We start from the raw sequence: 20,114 nt of genomic DNA, 5'->3' as shown, positions 1-20,114 counted from the left end.
TTGAGGGTTGGGGTTAGGGTAGGGTTGGGGTTGGGGTTAGGGTAGGGGTTGGGGGTTGGGGTTAGGGTAGGGGTTGGGGGTAGAGTAGGGGCTGGCGGTCGGGGGTAGGGTGGGGATTGGGGTCGGGATAGAGTAGGGTTTGGCGTTCGGTGATAGGGTATGGGTTGGAGATAGGGTGGGGGCTGGGGGTCGGGGGTAGGGTGGGGATTGGGGGTCGGAGGTAGAGTAGGGGTTGGGGGCGGAGATAGGGTAGGGGTTGGGGTTCTGAGATAGGGTAGGGGTTCGGGTCAGGGGAAGGGTAGGGTTTGGGGTCGGAGATAGGGTAGGGGTTGGGGGCGGAGATAGGGTAGGGGTTGGGGGTCGGAGATAGGGTAGGGGTTGGGGGTCGGAGATAGGGTAGGGGTTGGGGGTCGGAGATAGGGTAGGGGTTGGGGGTCGGAGATAGGGTAGGGGGTTGGGGGTCGGAGATAGGGTAGGGGTTGGGGGTCGGAGATAGGGTAGGGGTGGGGCGGAATTTGGGTAGGGTTGGGTGTCGGTGATAGGGTAGGGGTTGGGGTCGGAGATAGGGTAGAGGATGGGGCGGAATTAGGGTAGGGGTTGGGAGTCGGGTGTAAGGTAGGGGCTGGGTTTCGGGGGTAGGATAGGGTTTGGGGGTCGGAGGTAGGGTAGGGGTTGGGGTTGGAGTTAGGGTAGTGGTTGAGGTTGGGGATAGGGTAGGGGTTGAGGGTAGGGTAGGGGATGGCAGTCGGGGGAAGGGTGGAGTTTGGCGGTCGGAGAAAGGGTAGGGGTTGGGGTTCGGATATAGGGTAGGGGTTGAGGGTTGGGGTTAGGGTAGGGGTTGGGGTTGGGGTTAGGGTAGGGGTTGGGGGTTGGGGATAGGGTAGGGGTTGGGGGTTGGGGATAGGGTAGGGGTTGGGGGTTGGGGATAGGGTAGGGGTTGGGGGTAGAGTAGGGGCTGGCGGTCGGGGGTAGGGTGGGGATTGGGGGTCGGGGATAGAGTAGGGGTTGGCGTTCGGTGATAGGGTATGGGTTGGAGATAGGGTAGGGGCTGGGGTTCGGGGGTAGGGTGGGGATTGGGGGTCGGAGGTAGAGTAGGGGTTGGGGGCGGAGATAGGGTAGAGGTTGGGTTCTGAGATAGGGTAGGGGTTCGGGTCAGGGGAAGGGTAGGGGTTGGGGGTCGGAGATAGGGTAGGGGTTGGGGGTCGGAGATAGGGTAGGGTTGGGGGTCGGAGATAGGGTAGGGGTTGGTGGTCGGAGATAGGGTAGGGGTTGGGGGTCGGAGATAGGGTAGGGGTTGGGGGTCGAGATAGGGTAGGGGTTGGGGGTCGGAGATAGGGTAGGGTTGGGGTCGGAGATAGGGTAGGGGTTGGGGTCGGAGATAGGGTAGGGGTTGGGGGTCGGAGATAGGGTAGGGGTTGGGGGTCGGAGATAGGGTAGGGTTGGGGGTCGGAGATAGGGTAGGGTTGGGGGTCGGAGATAGGGTAGGGGTTGGGGGACGGAGATAGGGTAGGGGTTGGGGGACGGAGATAGGGTAGGGGTTGGGGGACGGAGATAGGGTAGGGGTTGGGGGACGGAGATAGGGTAGGGGTTGGGGACGGAGATAGGGTAGGGGTTGGGGGACGGAGATAGGGTAGGGGTTGGGGGACGGAGATAGGGTGAGGTAGAGTGGGGCGGAATTTGGGTAGGGGTTGGGTGTCGGGGATAGGGTAGGGGCTGGGGGTCGGGGGTAGGGTGGGGATTGGGGGTCGGGGATAGAGTAGGGGTTGGGGCGGAGATATAGGGGTTGGGGTTCTGAAATAGGGTAGGGGTTGGGGTCGGAGATAGGGTAGAGGATGGGGCGGAATTAGGGTAGTGGTTGGGAGTCGGGTGTAGCTTAGGGGCTGGTGTCGTGGGTAGGGTAGGGGTTGGGGGTCGGAGATAGGGTAGGGGTTCGTGTTGGTGTTAGTGTAGGGGTTGGGGGTCGGGGATAGAGTAGGGGTTGGAGGTCGGAGATAGAGTAGGGTTTGGGGTTCTGAGATAGGGTTGGGGTTGGGGGTCGTGGGTAGGGTAGGGGTTGGGTGTCGGGGATAGGGTAGGGGTTTGGGTCGGAGATAGGGTAGGGGATGGGGCGGAATTAGGTTAGGGTTGGGATCGGGGATAGCGTAGTGGCTGGGGGTCGGGGATAGGGTAGGGTTGGGGGTCGAAGATAGTGTAGGGGTTGGGCGTCGGGGGTAGGGTAGGGGTTGGGCGTCGGGGGTAGGGTAGGGGTTGGGCGTCGGGGTAGGGTAGGGGTTGGGCGTCGGGGGTAGGGTAGGGGTTGGGCGTCGGGGGTAGGGTAGGGGTGGGCGTCGGGGTAGGGTAGGGGTTGGGGGTCGGAGATAGGGTAGGGGTTGGGGGTCGGAGATAGGGTAGGGGTTGGGGGTCGGAGATAGGGTAGGGGTTGGGGGTCGAGATAGGGTAGGGGTTGGGGGTCGGAGATAGGGTAGGGGTTGGGGGTCGGAGATAGGGTAGGGGTTGGGGGTCGGAGATAGGGTAGGGGTTGGGGGTCGGAGATAGGGTAGGGGTTGGGGGTCGGAGATAGGGTAGGGGTTGGGGGTCGGAGATAGGGTAGGGGTTGGGGGTCGGAGATAGGGTAGGGGTTGGGGGTCGGAGATAGGGTAGGGGTTGGGGGTCGGAGATAGGGTAGGGGTTGGGGGACGGAGATAGGGTAGGGGTTGGGGGACGGAGATAGGGTAGGGGTTGGGGGACGGAGATAGGGTAGGGGTTGGGGGACGGAGATAGGGTAGGGGTTGGGTGTCGGAGATAGGGTAGGGGTTGGGGTCGGAGATAGGGTAGAGGATGGGGCGGAATTAGGGTAGGGGTTGGGAGTCGGGTGTAAGGTAGGGGCTGGGTTTCGGGGGTAGGATAGGGTTTGGGGGTCGGAGGTAGGGTAGGGGTTGGGGTTGGAGTTAGGGTAGTGGTTGAGGGTTGGGGATAGGGTAGGGGTTGAGGGTAGGGTAGGGGATGGCAGTCGGGGGAAGGGTGGGGTTTGGCGGTCGGAGATAGGGTAGGGGTTGGGGTTCGGAGATAGGGTAGGGGTTGGAGATAGGGTCGATGTTGGGGGACGGGGATAGGGTAGGGGCTGGGGGTCGGGGGTAGGGTAGGGGCTGGGGGTCGGGGGTAGGGTGGGGATTGGGGGTCGAGGATAGAGTAGGGGTTGGCGTTCTGAAATAGGGTAGGGGTTGGGGTCGGAGATAGGGTAGAGGATGGGGCGGAATTAGGGTAGTGGTTGGGAGTCGGGTGTAGCTTAGGGGCTGGTTGTCGTGGGTAGGGTAGGGGTTGGGGGTCGGAGATAGGGTAGGGGTTCGTGTTGGTGTTAGTGTAGGGGTTGGGGGTCGGGGATAGAGTAGGGGTTGGGGTTCTGAGATGGGGTTGGGGGTCGTGGGTAGGGTAGGGGTTGGGTGTCGGGGATAGGGTAGGGGTTTGGGTCGGAAATAGGGTAGGGGATGGGGCGGAATTAGGTTTGGGGTTGGGGTCGGGGATAGCGTAGTGGCTGGGGGTCGGGGATAGGGTAGGGGTTGGGGGTCGAAGATAGTGTAGGGGTTGGGGGTCGGATAGGGTAGGGTTTGGGCGTCGGGGTTAGGGTAGGGGTTGGGCGTCGGGGGTAGGGTAGGGGTTGGGCGTCGGGGGTAGGGTAGGGGTTGGGCGTCGGGGGTAGGGTAGGGGTTGGGCGTCGGGGGTAGGGTAGGGGTTGGGTGTCGGGGGTAGGGTAGGGGTTGGGTGTCGGGGGTAGGGTAGGGGTTGGGTGTCGGGGGTAGGGTAGGGGTTGGGGGTCGGAGATAGGGTAGGGGTTGGGGGTCGGAGATAGGGTAGGGGATGGGGCGGAATTAGGGTAGGGGTTGGCGTCGGAGATAGGGTAGGGGATGGGGCGGAATTAGGGTAGGGGTTGGGGTCGGGGATAGGGTAGGGTTGGGGGTCGGAGGGAGTGGTTGTGGGTCGGGGATAGGGTAGGGGTTGTGGGTCGGAGGGTAGGGGCTGAGGGTCGGGGATAGGGTAGGGGCTGATGGTCGGGGGTAGGGTAAGGGTTGGGGGGTCGGGAATAGGGTAAGAGTTGGAGATAGGGTAGGGGTTGGGGGTTGGCGACAGGTTAGGGGTTGGGGGACGGGGATACGGTAAGGGTTGTGTGTCGGGAGTCGGGTAGGGGTTGGCGGTCGGGAGTAGGGTTGGAGTTGGGGGTCGGGGGTAGGGTTGGGGTTGGGGTTCGGAGATAGGGTAGGTGTTGGGGGTCGGGGATAGAGTAGGGTCGGAGGTCGGGGATAGTGTACGGGTTGGGTGTCGGGGATAGGGGAGGGGCTGTAGGTAGGAGGTTAGGGGCTGGGGGTCGGGGATAGGCTAGGGGTTGGGGTTCGGAGATAGGGTAGGGGTTGGAGATAGTGTAGAGGTTGGCTGTCGGGGAATGGGTAGGGGTTGGGGGTAGGAGGGTAGGTGCTGGGGGTCGTGTAGGTTAGGGGTTGGGTGTCGGGGGTAGGGTAGGGTAGGTGTTGGGTGTCGGGGGTAGGGTAGGGTAGGTGTTGGGTGTCGGGGGTAGGGTAGGGTAGGTATTGGGTGTCGGGGGTAGGGTAGGGTTTGGGCGTCGGAGATAGGGTAGGGTAGGGGTTGGGCGTCGGATATAGGGTAGGGGTTGGGTGTCGAGGGTATGGTAGGGGTTGGGTGTCGGGGGTATGGTAGGGGTTGGGTGTCGGGGGTATGGTAGGGGTTGGGTGTCGGATAGGATAGGGGTTGGGTGTCGGATAGGATAGGGGTTGGGTGTCGGAGATAGGGTAGGGGTTGGGTGTCGGAGATAGGGTAGGGGTTGGGTGTCGGATAGGGTAGTGGTTGGGGTCGGGTGTTGGGTAGGGGTTGGGTGTCGGATAGGGTAGGGGTTAGGCATCGGAGATAGGGTAGGGGTTGGGTGTCGGATAGGGTAGTGGTTGGGGTCGGGTGTTGGGTAGGGGTTGTGTGTTGGATAGGTTACGGGTTGGGAGTCGGATAGGTTAGGGGTTGAGAGTCGGATAGGTTAGGGGTTGAGAGTCGGATAGGTTAGGGGTTGAGAGTCGGATAGGTTAGGGGTTGAGAGTCGGATAGGTTAGGGGTTGAGAGTCGGATAGGTTAGGGGTTGAGAGTCGGATAGGTTAGGGGTTGAGAGTCGGATAGGTTAGGGGTTGAGAGTCGGATAGGGTAGGGGTTGGGGGTCGGATGTAGGGTAGGGGTTGGGGGGTCGGATGTAGGGTAGGGGTTGGGGGTCGGATGTAGGGTAGGGGTTGGGGGTCGGATGTAGGGTAGGGTTTGGGGGTCGGATGTAGGATAAGGTTTGGGGGTCGGATGTAGGGTAGGGTTTGGGGGTCGGATGTAGGGTAGGGTTTGGGGGTCGGATGTAGGGTAGGGTTTGGGGGTCGGATGTAGGGTAGGGTTTGGGGGTCGGATGTAGGGTAGGGTTTGGGGGTCGGATGTAGGGTAGGGTTTGGGGGTCGGATGTAGGGTAGGGTTTGGGGGTCGGATGTAGGGTAGGATAGGGGTTGGTGGTCGGAGTGGGTAGGGGTTGGCGGTCGGAGATAGGGTAGGTGTTGAGGGTCGGGATCAGTAGCAGGCTTGGTCAGATAGTTTAGGTGTTGGGGTCAGAGAGTTCCTTGATTCGATTTGGGGACAGAAGAAATAGGCTGGGCTCTCGGGTCAGAGACAAGTAAAAGGATTTGGGACGTTATGCTGAAGTCCTGTTAGACTCTAATGAGGCCTAATTTGAAATATTGTTTTCACTTCTGGTCACCTACCTACAGGAAAGGTGTAGGTAAGATTGAAAGAGTAGATATAACATTTATAAGGATGGTGCTGGAACTTGAGGACCCGAGGTATATGGAAAGGTTGGATAGGTTAGGACTTTATTCCTTAGGGCAGAGACTTGGGAGGTATAGACAGGGTAAATGAAATTTTTTTCCCACTGTGGATAGGTGAGACTAGCACCAGGGGTCATGGGGAAACTTCTTCAGTCAGAGGGTGGTGAGAGTGCGGAACAAGCTGCCAACGGAGTGGTGGATGGGGGTTAGATTTCAGCATTTAAAGGGAATTTGGATAGTTACAGGAATGGAGCCCTATGTTCCGGGTGCGAGTCGGTGGAAACAGGCTGAACAATAGATACAGACGGACTGTATGATCTCAATGCTGCATGTGGTGCTCTGTTATGCTACGACTCTTGGACCTCACCTGGACCAGAGGAGATGCAACCAGCTGGACGTTTTCATTCACCAGTTTGATGAGGGTCACAAACGTTTCATCCTCATAATTAAATCGCTTTCCGAGCACGATCGTGCAGATGACATTGGCAACGGTGCAGTTCATGGGGATAGTGGCGTCGAAGGGGCGACCTGGAGAGAGAAGGGGGAATTAGAGAGGAGACCAACACTTCATACTGCAGTCTCCACACCTCCCTCCCGGTCACAGTCCCTGTTGGGCCATTCTCGAGTTTCCAAGAATGGTATCCTGCTGGGACCGATATTGTCTCCAGAGCTTGAGGAACAGGCGACCCTTTCCATTTGGAATCGGTTAGACCACACTTGCAGCAGTATTGAGTCCCCTTATCTGAGAATGGAGGTGTTGGCATTGGAGAGGCTCCAGAGGAGATTCGCAAGAATTATCAAGGGAATAAAGGAATTATGATGTGTAATTACTATTGGTTCTGTACAGAGAGGAGGAGCAATTTCCTTTACCTGATGATGGTGAATCTGTGGAACTGACGTGGAGGCCAAGTCATTGGATATTTAAAGTGGAAGTTGACCAGTTCTTAATTAGTCATAACATCAAAAGTTACGGGAAGCAGGAAGAACAGGAAGAATAGAGTTGAGTTGGCAGTGACCAAACAACAAATGGGATTGTGTAAAAAGAACTAGCTTTCAATCAGGTCAGGGATCAAGATTGAAAAGGATCACCATTGCTGATCCAATTTTCCTTTCAGGCCCAATCTCCTGCCTTCATGCCCTGACCAATCTATCAACCTATGCCTTAAATATACATAAAAACCTGGCCTCCACAGCAGTCTGTGGCAAAGAATTCCACAGATTCACCACTCTCTGGGTAAAGAAATTCCTCCTATTCTCCGATTCCTGGAAGCAAATCGAAAGGCGCAGGATATCCATCCCAAGGAGGCAGAAGAACCCTAAAGGCAAAATGACACAACCATGGATAACAGGAGAAGTCAAAGCCAACATAAAAGCCAAGACAGAGCATAGGTTAGTGGAAAGTTGGAGGATTGGGAAGCTTTTGAAAAACAACAGAGGCAATAAAAAGTCATTAAAAAGCAAAATATGAAATACAAAAGTCGCCGAGCCAATAAAGAGGATATGAAAGTGTCTTCAGATACATAAACTTTAAGAGGAGAGTGGATACCAGACTGGTGGAAAACAATGCTGGAGGGGTAGTAATCGGTGGGGGGGGGGACGAGGATGAACTGTGGAATATTGTATGCCGGAAGTTCCAGAGTGTCAGGGGACAGAAGTGTGTGACGTTGCCATTACTAGACTGAAGATTCTTGGGAAAGTGAAAGATCTGAAGCTAGAAAGGTCACCTGGACCAGATGGTGTCCACCCAGGATTCTGAAAGAGGTGCTGGAGGCCTCAGGGATGATCTTTAAAGAATCACTAGATTCTGGAAAGTCACACAACTCTTCAAGAAGAGAGAGGGGCCGAAGAAAGGAAATTATACTTCAGTTAATCTGACCTCAGTGGTTGGGAAGATGCTAGGGTCGATTGTTGAGGATGTGGTCTCAGGGTGCTTGGTGACACGTGATAAAATAGGCGATAGTCAGCATGGTTTCCTCGAGGCAAAATCTTGCCTGTTGGAATTCTTTGAAGAAATAGCAAGCCGGATAAACAAAGCAGAATCGGTTGATTTGTGTACTTAGATTTTCAGAAGGCACAAGGTGGCACACGTGAGGCTGTTTAACATGTTAAACGCCCATGGTATTACAGGGAGCCTTTTTTGGTTGGTTGCTGGTAACTAGTGTTCCACGGGATCTGTTCTGGAACCGATTCTTTTTGCGTTGTGGTGTTCACCTGGCGGAGAATCTCACCTGGTCCCTCAACACCAGCTCCATAGCAAAGAAAGCCCAGCAGCGTCTCTATTTTCTGCGAAGGCTGAGGAAAGTCCATCTCCGCCCCCCCCATCCTCATTCTCATCACATTCTACAGGGGTTGTATTGAGAGCATCCTGAGCAGCTGCATCACTGCCTGGCTTGGGAAATTGCACCATCTCGGATCGCAAGACTGTAGCGGATAGAGAGGTCAGCTGAGAAGATCATCAGGGTCTCTCTTCCCGTCATTACAGGCATTTACACCACACGCTGCATCCGCAAAGCAAACAGCATTATGAAGGACCCCACGCACCCCTCACACAAACTCTTCTCCCTCCTGCCATTTGGCAAAAGGTACCGAAGCATTCAGGCTCTCACGACCAGACTATGTAACAGTGTCTTCCCCCAAGCTATCAGACTCCTCAATACCCAGAGTCTAGACTGACATCTACGTCATTTATTATTAAATTGAAATTTGTCCTCTACTGTGCCTATTGTCTTGTTTATTTATTTATTTATCTATCTATTTATTTATTTGGCTGTTTATTTATTTATTTATTTATTTATTTATTCATCATTGCACTGCCCTGCACTGTTTGTGCATTTTATGTAGTCCTGTGCCTGTCTGTAGTCTGATGCAGTTTTTATGTTGTTTTCCGTAGTCTCGTGTAGCCTTGTGCTGTCTCACATAGTCTAGTGTAGTTTTGTGTTGTTTCATGTAGCACCAGGGTTTCATTGTTACTGTGTACTGTAGCAGCAGTTTATACAATAAAAGCTATTTGACTTGACTTGAAGATGATGCAATTGATGGCTTTATTGCAAAGTTTGCTTACGATATGAAGATAGCTGCAGGGTCAGGAAGTTTTGAGGAAGTAGAGCAGCTACAGAAGGACTTAGATCAGGAGAATGGGCAAAGGCGTGGCAGATAGAGTACTGTATCAGGAAGTGTATGGTCATGAACTTTGGTAGAAGAAATGAAAGGATAGGCTATTTCTAAGTGTAGAGAAAATTCAAAATTCTGAGTCACAAAGGTACTGGAGCGTATTTCTGCAGGATTCCCTAAGGATTAATTAGCAGGTCGCGTCTTTGTTGAGGAAGGTAAATGTGATATTAGCATTCATTTCAAGCAAGGATGTAATGTTGAGACTTTAAAAAGCACCAGCGAGACTTGAAATATTGTGAGCAGTTTAGGGCCCTTTATCTTGGAAAAGATGTGCTGAAAGTGGAGAGCTTTCAAAGGAGGTTTACGAAGTGATTCCGCGATTCAATGGGTTGTCATATGAAGGGCGTTTGATGGCTCGGGGCCTGCATTCTCTAGAATTCAGAAGAATGATGGGTGACCTAATTGAAGCCTATCTAATGCTGAAAGTCCTTGATACAGTGGATGTGGAGTGAATGTTTCCTGTGGTAGGAAACATTCCTACCTTTTAGAATAGAGATGAGGAGGACTTTCTTTAGATAATCTGTGGAATTCTTTGCCGAAGGCAGCTGTGGAGGCCAAGTCTTTATGTATGTTTAAGGCAGAGGTTGACAGATTCTTGATTGGTCAGGGGATGAAGGGATATGAGGAGAAGGCAGGAGACCGGGGCCCAGAGTAAAAATAGAACAGCTATAATGAAAATGTGGAGCAGACTCTGCGTCTTATGAAGAACCCTCCCCCACCGCTCCCATCTTGCCGAAGTCCACAGTCAATCCCGCGGTCTTGTTGACATTGAGTGTGAGGTTGTTGTTGTATCACACTGAGCCGCCTGATCCGCCTCCTCGTCCCTATATAAGTTGTACATGGTCACATGGATAGAGCAGTCCGCTCCAACGACCTCTCGGCCAGTCACACGTCCCATTGTCCACAGCTCCAGGGCCTCCTAACCCCCACCCAGGTCTCTGCGGCATGCTTCGTTTTCTACACACAACCCAAACGCGTACAGTTTAGCATGTCAGTTGGCGACTGCTGGTTTCCAATGGCGTGTGGGTGAGGAGTAGAAAGTGGGGATGTGAGTTCGGCCAGGGAACTGGAGGTCGGAGGCTGGAAGCCTACGAATCTGTGAGTCTGGGGCTAAGGACTAAAGGCCCGGTGGGGCCTCTCCTGAGGATGGAGACTTTTGCTGACAATTGGTATGTCGCCAAAGACTCGAGCGAAGTTCTACGGATGGGCATGGTGGCATTGCTGCCTGGTGCGGAGGCTCATACACAGGGTCGGAGAAAGCTGCAGCTCCATCACAAACACGAGCCTCCCACTAATAGACATCTTCAGAAGATGGCACCTGGTGAAGTAGGCGACCATCATTTAGGACCGTCTCCACCCGGGACGTGGCCTCTTCTCATTGCTGGTAGGATGTACGTGAGCATGAAGGCAGACACTCATTGATCTCGGAACAGTTTCTTCCCCTCCGTCACTAGATTTCTAAACGGACAGTGAACCCAGGAACATTACCCACTTGTTATATATTTATATTGTAGTTCTGCTGCCACTAAACTACAACGTTTGCGATGTTTGTCAGTGATAAGACTGATTCTGGAGCAGTGTACAGTGTCCTTCCACATGGAATTTTGGCTCCCAGTATCGAACTGGGATTCTGATGTCCAAAGACCAATGTTTAACTGCTTTGCCGACTGTTCGCGTCCCAGCCCGTCCACACACTCCTCACCGCATTCCGTGACTGTACAATGTTGGAGGGCCGGGGCTTTCTCTTTTCCCACTGCAGTCATCAGGCAGAGGGCACAAGAGTCTCAGGGCTCACACCAGCAGGTTCAGGGACAGTTATTACCCCTCAACCATCAGGTTCTTGAACCGGAGGACATAATTCACTCAGCTTCACTCTCCCCGTCACTAAACTGCTCCAACGACCTCTGGACTCACTTTCAGGTACTCCTCCCCTTATGTCCTCGTTACTTCTTGCTTTTATTTTCTGTTTATTTGCTCCCTTTGTCGTTGCATATTGTTTTTGTCCATCTTGTTGTGTGGGGTCTTGCATTGATTCTATTGTGTTTCTACATATTTGTTATGAATGCCCGCAAGAAAATGAATCTCGGCATTCTATATGGTGACGTACATGTACTTTGATGGCTGCTACTCTCCGACTCCGTGCTCAGAGACACCTTGTGGCCGCCAGTGGTGAAGACGTTCGCCCTTCGCCGGGGAGGAGGGGAGATGCCGTCTGCTGGTAATTCCAGTTTACAGTGGGATGGTTCAAACACAGGTGGGGGACAGACTTTGTACCCTAGGCGGAAACCGAGCTCCGAGTAAAACCCATGCATTCCACGTGGAGGACTAAGTTACTAACGTACAGACTCCTTACACACGGCTCCAGAATTGAACTCGGAACTCCGACGCTCCGAGCTGTAATATTAGAGCATCAGGGCAGACCCATCTCTCCCCGGAACAGTGACCCCATCCCTTGCCCCGAACCCGTCGCTGACCTTCGAAGGACTGGATTAGATCCCTCAGGTGTGACGCCTCTTCCAATATCCTGTCTTCAATGCTCCGCTTGCCCATGCCGAAGTCCCGCAGGGTGGAGATGGTAAATCTTCGCATCTGCTTCCAGGACTCGCCCTCGCCAAAGATAATACCTGTGGAGAGCGGGAAAAGTTTAATCATCGCCTTGGCGGGCCTTCAGGTCGCCCGTGTCACCGTGCATCTGGGGACTGTGCCAACGTGACTCTCAAACTAGCTACAGGGTCCCTATGTGGAAATTAACCCCAACGATCCACGGCCGCATGCCTCCCCACCCCACGATCAAGCCTTGAAGATTCACAGATGTCCAGGAGACGTAAGAGCAGAATTAGGATGCTCGGCCATTGTGGCCCGCTCCTCTGTCCCGTCAAGGCTGATTTATTATCTCTCTCACCCTGCTTTCCACACATACCCACTCACGCCCCGGCTAATCAAGACCCTATCAACTTCCACTTTAAATATACCCAATGAAGTGGCCTCCGCAGCCGCCTTTGGCAAATTCCGCGGACTCACCACTTTCCGGCTAAAGATCATCTCCGTTCAAAATGGACAGCCCTCAATATTGAGGTGGTGGCTTCTGGTCCTAGACTCGCCCACCATAAGAAACAATCTCTCTACATCCACTCTCACGAGGCATTTTACCATTCGGCAGGTTTCAATGAGCCCCCGCCCCTCCCACATTATTCCGAATTCTAGTGATTACAGGCCCAGAGCCATCACCTCATCATAGAGTAAGCCTTTCAATTCCGGAATAATTATCGTGAACCGTCCTTGACCCCTCCCCAAAAGCAGCCCATCTTTTCTTAGATAAGGACCCCAAATTCCAAGTGAGGTCTCACCAGTGCTTTCTAATATTTCAATGTTACGTCCTTGCTTTTATATTCTGAAAGCATCACATTTTCATTCCTCACCACCTTTAGGGAATCCTGCCCACTGCACGTCTGATTTCTCAACTTTCCCTCCATGTAGAAAATAAACTAAACTTTGATTTCTTCCCCCAAAGAACATGACCATACACTTCCTGACACTGAACTCCATCTGCCACTTCCTAGTCATTCTCCTAATCTTCCTTGGCCCTTCTGCTTCCTCAACACTACACACATCTTTGTTCTGTCCGCAAACTTGGCCAAAAAAGCCGCCAATTCTGTGATCCAAGTCGGTGATATAGAACATAGAAACAAGAGGTCTCAATACAGACCCTGTGGAACACCACTCGTCGCCGCAACTAGCCAGAAAAGACCCCTTTATTCACATTCTTTTTTGCCTCCTGCCAATCAGATAATTCTCTATTCATGCAATTTTCCAGTCCTCGGGCACCATGCCGGAGTCCAAAGATTTTTGAAAGATCATTGCTAGGATTTCCACAATCTCTACTCCTACCTCTTTCAGAATCCTAGGGCACAGTTCATTTGCCCCGGGCGACTTATTTACCCTTAGGTCTTTCAGCTTTGTGATCTCCTTCCCCATCGTCATGGTAACTGCACTTCTCTTTTCTCACGCCCTTCAACTTCTGGGACACTGCCAGTGTCCTCCACAGTGAAGACTGATGCAAAATATTCATTTAGTTCATCAGCCATCAACTTGGCCCCCATTATTATTTCCCCAGCCTCCTTTTCTAGTGATCCCATATCCACTCTTATTTTTTTTTTTACATACTTGAAAAAGCTTTTACTATCCACTTTATATTTTGTTTTGCTAGCTTGCTTTCATATTTCATCTTTTCCCTCCTAATGATTTTTCTAGTAGCTCTCTGTAGGGTCTTAAAAGCTTCCCATTTCTCTGTCTTCCTGTTAAATTTGTCTTGTTGTATGCCCTCTCTTTGTTTTCACATTAGCTTTGACTTCCCTTCTCAGCCACGGTTGTATTTCTTTGCTTTTGCCCTGCGCCCTCCTCATTTTCCCCAGAAACTGACGCCATTGCAGCTCTGCTGTCATCCCTGCCAGCAGCTCCTTCCAGTTTACTTTGACCATCTGCTCTCTCATTCCACTGTAACTTCCCTTACTCCATTTGGATACTGCTACATCAGACCTCACTTTCTCCCGATGACGTGCGCTATGTGAGTGATGTGGACTGAGAGTGGGAACGGGGGAAGGGAGAGGGAAGGAATGGGAAGAACCAGCGATACATTGCGCAATGATCAACAAACACATTGTTTGGATCAAATTACCGCGCCTAATGTCTCAGGGTTGGGCATACGTTCACCCGCGTCTCCCCACCACCCCTCTGCCACCTGTCTCACACCCTTCCGGCGGCCCTCTACCCTCGCCATACCCAACAGCCTTAGCTTCCGCCAGATCTCCCTCTCTCCAGCTGCTGCGGTTTATTCTGTATTATGTTATTGTTGTACCTTGTTCTAGCTCAATGTCCCGCGGAGTGAGGTGATCAATCTGTTCAACGTACATGTGACATGAATAAACCAATTTCAAGGTACTGGGAGAGAGCCTAAGTAACGCCAGCCAAGCGTCGCCACGACCTCTGGGCGAGTGAGCCGGATCCCAGTGGTGGGATTGACGGGGTAACGAGGATTACTCCCTCCCACCCTCATCGCTCGACATCTTGGGCTTCTCATCCCCAGCCACGTGGGTGAAGGGAGTGGATGGATTCTGGTCCTCATCTGAGAAATGGTAATACGTTTTCCTCCTGACATCCTCCTCGCTCGCCACTTCCCCGCCATCCTCCACTCCCTCCTTTTCCCTCCCCACTCCCCCTCCCCCAACGGCTGAAGTCTGCAGATATGGGAAATGCCGGAAAGTGGACTCACGTGCCAAACAGATTGGGGGTGGATCAGCAGGTCGGGCAGCCTCTATGGAGGGAAGGGGCAGTCAACACTTGGGACTGAAACGTCAGCTTTCTATTTCTCTCCGCAGACGCTGCCTGGCTTGCTGTGTACCTCCGGCTGGAGTTCGGAAGGGCCGCGTGGGCGACTCACTCGAACCTTCGCCCCATTTCTCCCACACGTCATTCGCATGTCTATTTATTTATTTGTTTGTTTAATTATTTCTGCATTGGTCTATTTATTGACAGAAACAGCGTGGAACAGGCCTTTCCCGTCGACCGAACCTAACCACCCAGAAACACAACTGTTTAACCCTATCCTAAACACAGGGCAATTTACAATGGCCAATTACCGTAGGAAGCGGAACGTGTTTCAGCTGTGGGAGGAAGCGGGGAACCCGGAGGGAGCCCACGCTGTCACGGGAAGAAAGCAGAAACCTTTTGCAGATGTTATCCGAATGGAACTCCACGCTCCCAAGCTCTGAGCTGTCGTGACGGCGCGCTAACCTCTAAGCGACCGTGTTGCTTTACTAGCCATGCGAACTCACCGTGATTTTGCCTGACTTTTTGCGTTATTTTGTGCTGGTGTCGCCCCATGAATTCCTCAGCACGGTTGACAAGCGCGTCCTTCACCGCCTCGTAGCCGCTGAGCACTACCACTGGATCCAAGCCCAGGCGCAGCGAGAAGATGGGCCCGTAAATCTTGGACAGCTTGGAACACGGAACACAGAGGATAAAACGGTACAGCACACGGACAGGCCCTTCGGCCCACAATGTTGCGTCCATGCAAGTAAATTAGTAGTCAAATGGCTAACTGAACATCATCTCTGCATGCACAATTTCTTCACGATAATGTGCCGGTCGCGTCTATCTGCCTCGACCACCTGCTACTCTGTATAAAACAGAAAGACTTGCTCCTGACATCTCCTGTCAAACTGGGCACTGGAACCCACTGCAAATCTACAAACAGCGTCGGGACTGGAAGCCGGGTCGCTGGAGCTGTCATCACGTTAAATGGCAACTGCTGTGCGCTGCTCAATGGAACTTCTTCTGTGTGGGATGGCGAGGTACGCTTCCGGCGGGAGCAGCGTTAACTGCCCGTCTATAAATGCCTCCTCTTACCGCATGTGAGGCGGGGGAGAGGAAACAGGCAGCGTGGCCCTTCGGCCCACTGAGCCGCTACCCGCCATCAGGCAGCCATTTGTACAGGTTTATTGTGACCCAGTAATCTGGTCAGCCACCCGCATGGTTGTGCGGGGAGATGTAGAGGAAACGACCCAGACGGGTCATGGGCAGAAAAAGCAAAACGCCATTTGTTTGTTTATTTAGAAATACACGCGTGACAGGCTCTTCCGGCCCAACGAGACATCCCGCTCCGATTTAACATAAACCCAGGGGTTCCCAACCTGGCGTCCACAGACCCATCGGTTTATGGTAAGAGTCCCTGGCATAAAAAGGGTTGCAGACCCTTGCACTATCCTAGTTTGACAGTTTACAATGACGAATTAACCTCCTAAACGACGAACCGGTACGTCATTGGACAGTGGGAGGAAACTGGAGCAAACCCACACAGCACAAGGAAAATGTATCAACGCCTCTCAGACCGCGACGGGTCGCTGGCGTAGGAAAAGGCCACTTTAACTGCCTGGCTACCGTAAAGCTCGGAGACGTCTCTAGAGAAAACCACGGAGTGAGTGTGAGTGAGTGTGAGTGAGTGTCTGTGTGTGAGTGTGTGTCTGTGTGTGAGTGGTGAAGAGTGGAGTGGTAACGTGCATACTCCACACAGGCAGCGTCCGAGATCGGAATAGAACCCGGGAAACAGCGCTTCCTCTCTGCCGAAGTGACTCCTTTACCTCCTGCAGCGACAGGTGGAGTTTCCGCAGATCGACCTGGTGTAAGTTGCCGATTATCGGCAGACCCTTCGGACCGGGAGGGTATCCGGGAGCGGGATGCTTCTGTTCCCTGACTAGGAAAATCAGTAGCAAGATGAGCAGAAGCGCGCTGAGGAGCAGGCCTGTTCCGGCGTTGAGCGCGGGCAGATCCCACAGCACCATGGTCGCTAGCGTCGTGCCCTCTGTGCTTGCTGAACCCCTTAGGGTCCCTTAAAAAGGCCGTTCCCCCACCCACTCACCGCCGCCAATCAGCTGCACCTTCCGCTGTACTCTGCACTGAAGTTAGCCATCAACACGCCAATTGTGTGGCCGGTTTGATCAGTAATCTCCCTTTTCAGAGAATTCGCGTTCTCGACCCAAGGCGCAGAATGGCTTTTTATCTGCTTGTGAAGGTCGGCAGCACGAGCAGTCTGTAGGGGAAAGGTGAGCTGTCGTTGAATGGAAAGTGAGTGAAAGGGCGAGGGGGTGGAGGTCGAAACTGTGAAACTTCTCAGCGCTGCAGAAATAAAACGGCACGGTAGCAGGCTGTTCGGCCCATCCAATCCACAAGGACCCCACGGACCCCATTATACTCCACGGTCCCACTAACTCTCACTTAATTTGCCCCTCACTCCGCTCCGATTCAACACCAGCCCAGAGGTTCCCGGCCTGTGGTCCACAGACCGCTCGGTTTATGGTAGGAGCCCCTGGCATAAAAAGGTTAGAAACCCTTGCACTATCTTGCAACGTACGTGAGGCAACAATGCGGTTCCTCTCCTGCTTCCATGCGTCAGTAAGGACCCGTCACCCAGGACGTGCCCCCTTCTTATTACTTATCGTCCAGGTACCGTACAGGAGTCTGAGGAAACGCAGTCAACGGTGTAGAAACAGTTTCTTCCCCTTCGCCGTCAGATTTCTGAATGTACAGTACCTCGCCATTTTTCTTTTGATTTTGCTCTCTTATTGCCCTACAGATAAAGTGTAACCTTTTAAATATATACACTTTTCTTCTTGAAAATTACAGCTTTATATTGTTACGAAGGATGAACAACCCTGATGGGCAGAAGGGTGCAGAGTGGCCCACGCCCCCCACCTTTGGGAGAATCGCAAACAGGTGGTACTATTTCGATGCTGCTAACGAGAGAGACAAAAGAAAACAGGCCAGGACATCTATTACCGATAACAGCCTGAGAGAGAGTTATGTTTATCCACCATGTTATGACTCCCGAAAGACTTATGGCTGTTGAGAGGGCTGTTTACGTGGTACCATGCTGCTCATTAAGATTCCTCAGTGGACAGCCAGAGTGGGCTGGTTTGATGGGTTAAGTCATTCAAACCTGATTGACACCTGAGACCCGGTGAGTGGGGATAAAAGTGAGGTCTGGGGTGACACCCCTCAGACGCACGAGGAGCATCTGAGACCCACGGGGAAGTGTGGGGCATCGGGGACCGAACGAAGGATCAGTCAATTTTAACTCACAGTGGTTATAGTGAGGCCGGTGGGGGCTTGTGTGTGTGTCCACCCTTGCCTGGGTGGCGAGTCCACCACGGAAGAACGGTCTAGCTAAAGGACGGAGGGGTCGTACGTGAATGGCCACAAAAACACATCGACGGATCAAGGTCGTAAAGGAAGGTTTGCAAAACAATAGCTGTCACTGTTTGATCGCCTTTCTCTCTCTCTAACAATTACAACACATCGAACAACAACTACCTCAGCCTGCATGAACTGAACTGAACTTTATATTTCCATGTGACAATTCATTATCCCCTAGACAACGAACGAGTTTGTTTATTATTGATTACTATTATACCCACACTTTTAGGCTTAGTATTGCTAACGTGTATTATCTGTATATTTGCATTGATATTGATTTGTATATTTTACTAATAAACACTGTTGAATATAGTACCACCAGACTCCAACGGACACTTCTATCTTTGCTGGTCAGACACCCAGTTACGGGCTACGAAACAATATCAAGTATTCTAATATACTGCTGCCACAACATATTTCATGAGATATGCTTGTGATACCTGTTGCACGGAGCGACTGAGGAGAACCCAAGTGCAGGGAACCGGCACGGAGACTGAGTTGGGGATGCTGGCGCAGACGTGAACGTTGAACAGCAAACAGGAGGAATCTTGACACGGAGCTCTGATATGGAGTCTTGACACGGAGATGGGGTTTTCATGGAATATCTTGAAACTGGAGCTGAACTTAGAACTAATGGTTCTAATCGGTCGGGAAACGAAGTTATCACACAGGAATTGAGCAATGAACTGGCGACCAGTGGCTGTGACGCCAGGGGTTTTTATACTGCAGTTCTTGATGAAAATCAGGTGTGTTGTCATCAAGCGAATTAGCAGTAAATGGGAAATTAACGATTGGAATCAAGGCATAATAAAGGACATTAGGGGCAAAGCAGAGTGTTAACGATCGGAACCATGACAGCGCCCTCCACTCAATGGGAGCCTGCAGGCGATTCACCAGGCTTGTCTAGACGGTCCCGATGGAAATCACGGAGGAGGGAAGGGTCCAAGATGAAGGAGCGGGGAATCCAGGAACGTTCCTCCGGGCGGTATCCTTCCCAAGCGACCAGGTACAGGAGGCCTCTGCCTCGGCAGCGCACATCCAGTATCCGCTGGACGGTGTACGCAGGGTGGTCGTCAATGATTTGGGCGGGTCGGGGGGGTTCCGCCGGAGGGCACAAAGGGCTGACACATACCGGTTTCAATTGGGAAACGTGGGATGTTGGATGGATATGTATAGATTTGGGCAGTTTGAGTTGGACCGCCGTGGGGTTGATAATACCCTCAATCTCGAAAGCTCCCAGGAAGCGAGAGGCGAGTTTCCTGGGCACGTTCTTGAGGGGGATGTCTTCAGAAGAGAGCCAAACCCTCTGCCCAGGCCGATAATCAGGTGCAGGAATCCGATGGCAATCGGCAATCCTCCGGAGCGGGGTCGTGCGTGTGTCTTTCCAGATCTTGCAGCACCAGTGGAGATGGGCCTGAACAGAAGACACAGCAGTGTCCTCTTCATGAGCGGAGAACAGAGGGGGTTGGTAACCGAGGGAGAATTCGAAGGGCGACTTTCCGGTGGCGGTGCTGATCAGGGAGTTGTGCGCGTACTCTACCCAAGCGAGATGGGTGCTCCAGACAGACGGGTTGTTGGTGGTTATGCAGCGCAGTGCTGCTTCCAAATCCTGGTTAGCCCGTTCCGTTTGACCGTTTATCTGCGGATGAAAGCCGGACGACAGACCTACCGAGGCACCGAGGGCTTGTCAAAAAATCTTCAGACTTGAGAGACGAACTGGGGACGCCAGTCAGAAATAATGCCCGAAGGAATCCCCTGAAGGCGGAAGCCATGATGGATGAGAAGGTCGGCTGTTTCCGGAGCTGTAGGGAGTTTGGGAAGGGCTATGAAGTTCACAGCTTTGGAGAAACGGTCCACCACGGTGTGTACGGCAGAGTTTCCCTATGAAAGTGTAGTCCCGTAATGAAATCCAGTGCTAGGTGAGACCAAGGGCGGTCAGGAGAGGTAGGGGATGAAGCAACCCAGCAGGTGGTCGGTGGGAGGCTTTTCCACGGGCACAAATAGGACAGATAGAGACAAAGGAACGGGTATTAGCGTCCAAGGAGGGCCACCAGAAATGCCTCTTCAGAAGAGACAGCGTCCAATCAATCCTGGGATGGCAGGCGAAACGAGAAGTGTGCCCCCACTGGAGAACCTGAGCCCCCCCCCCCCCCCACCGGAGAACCTGAAATCCCCCCACCGGAGAACCTGAAATCCCCCCACCGGAGAACCTGAAATCCCCCCACCGGAGAACCTGGGACCCCCCCCCCCACCGGAGAACCTGGGACCCCCCCCCCCACCGGAGAACCTGGGACCCCCCCCCACCGGAGAACCTGGGACCCCCCCCCACCGGAGAACCTGGGACCCCCCCCCACCGGAGAACCTGGG

General features: G+C 53.1%; 1 protein-coding gene across 1 annotated transcript; it reads right to left on the bottom strand.

Annotated features, from left to right (window-relative positions):
- Nucleotides 1-5,449: 5,449 nt before the first annotated feature.
- Nucleotides 5,450-16,378, bottom strand: LOC132385435 (cytochrome P450 2C9-like). Its single transcript, XM_059957506.1, has 4 exons — nt 16,136-16,378; nt 14,831-14,993; nt 11,474-11,623; nt 5,450-6,356 (listed from the first exon to the last, which is right to left on the bottom strand). Exons 1-4 carry the CDS (start codon nt 16,334-16,336, stop codon nt 6,148-6,150), a joined length of 723 nt encoding a protein of 240 aa, XP_059813489.1. The 5' UTR covers nt 16,337-16,378; the 3' UTR covers nt 5,450-6,147.
- Nucleotides 16,379-20,114: the final 3,736 nt, after the last annotated feature.

Source organism: Hypanus sabinus (genome assembly GCF_030144855.1).
Source record: "Hypanus sabinus isolate sHypSab1 chromosome 5 unlocalized genomic scaffold, sHypSab1.hap1 SUPER_5_unloc_1, whole genome shotgun sequence".
NCBI lineage: Eukaryota > Metazoa > Chordata > Chondrichthyes > Myliobatiformes > Dasyatidae > Hypanus > Hypanus sabinus.
This window is presented reverse-complemented; position numbering and strand designations above follow the sequence as displayed.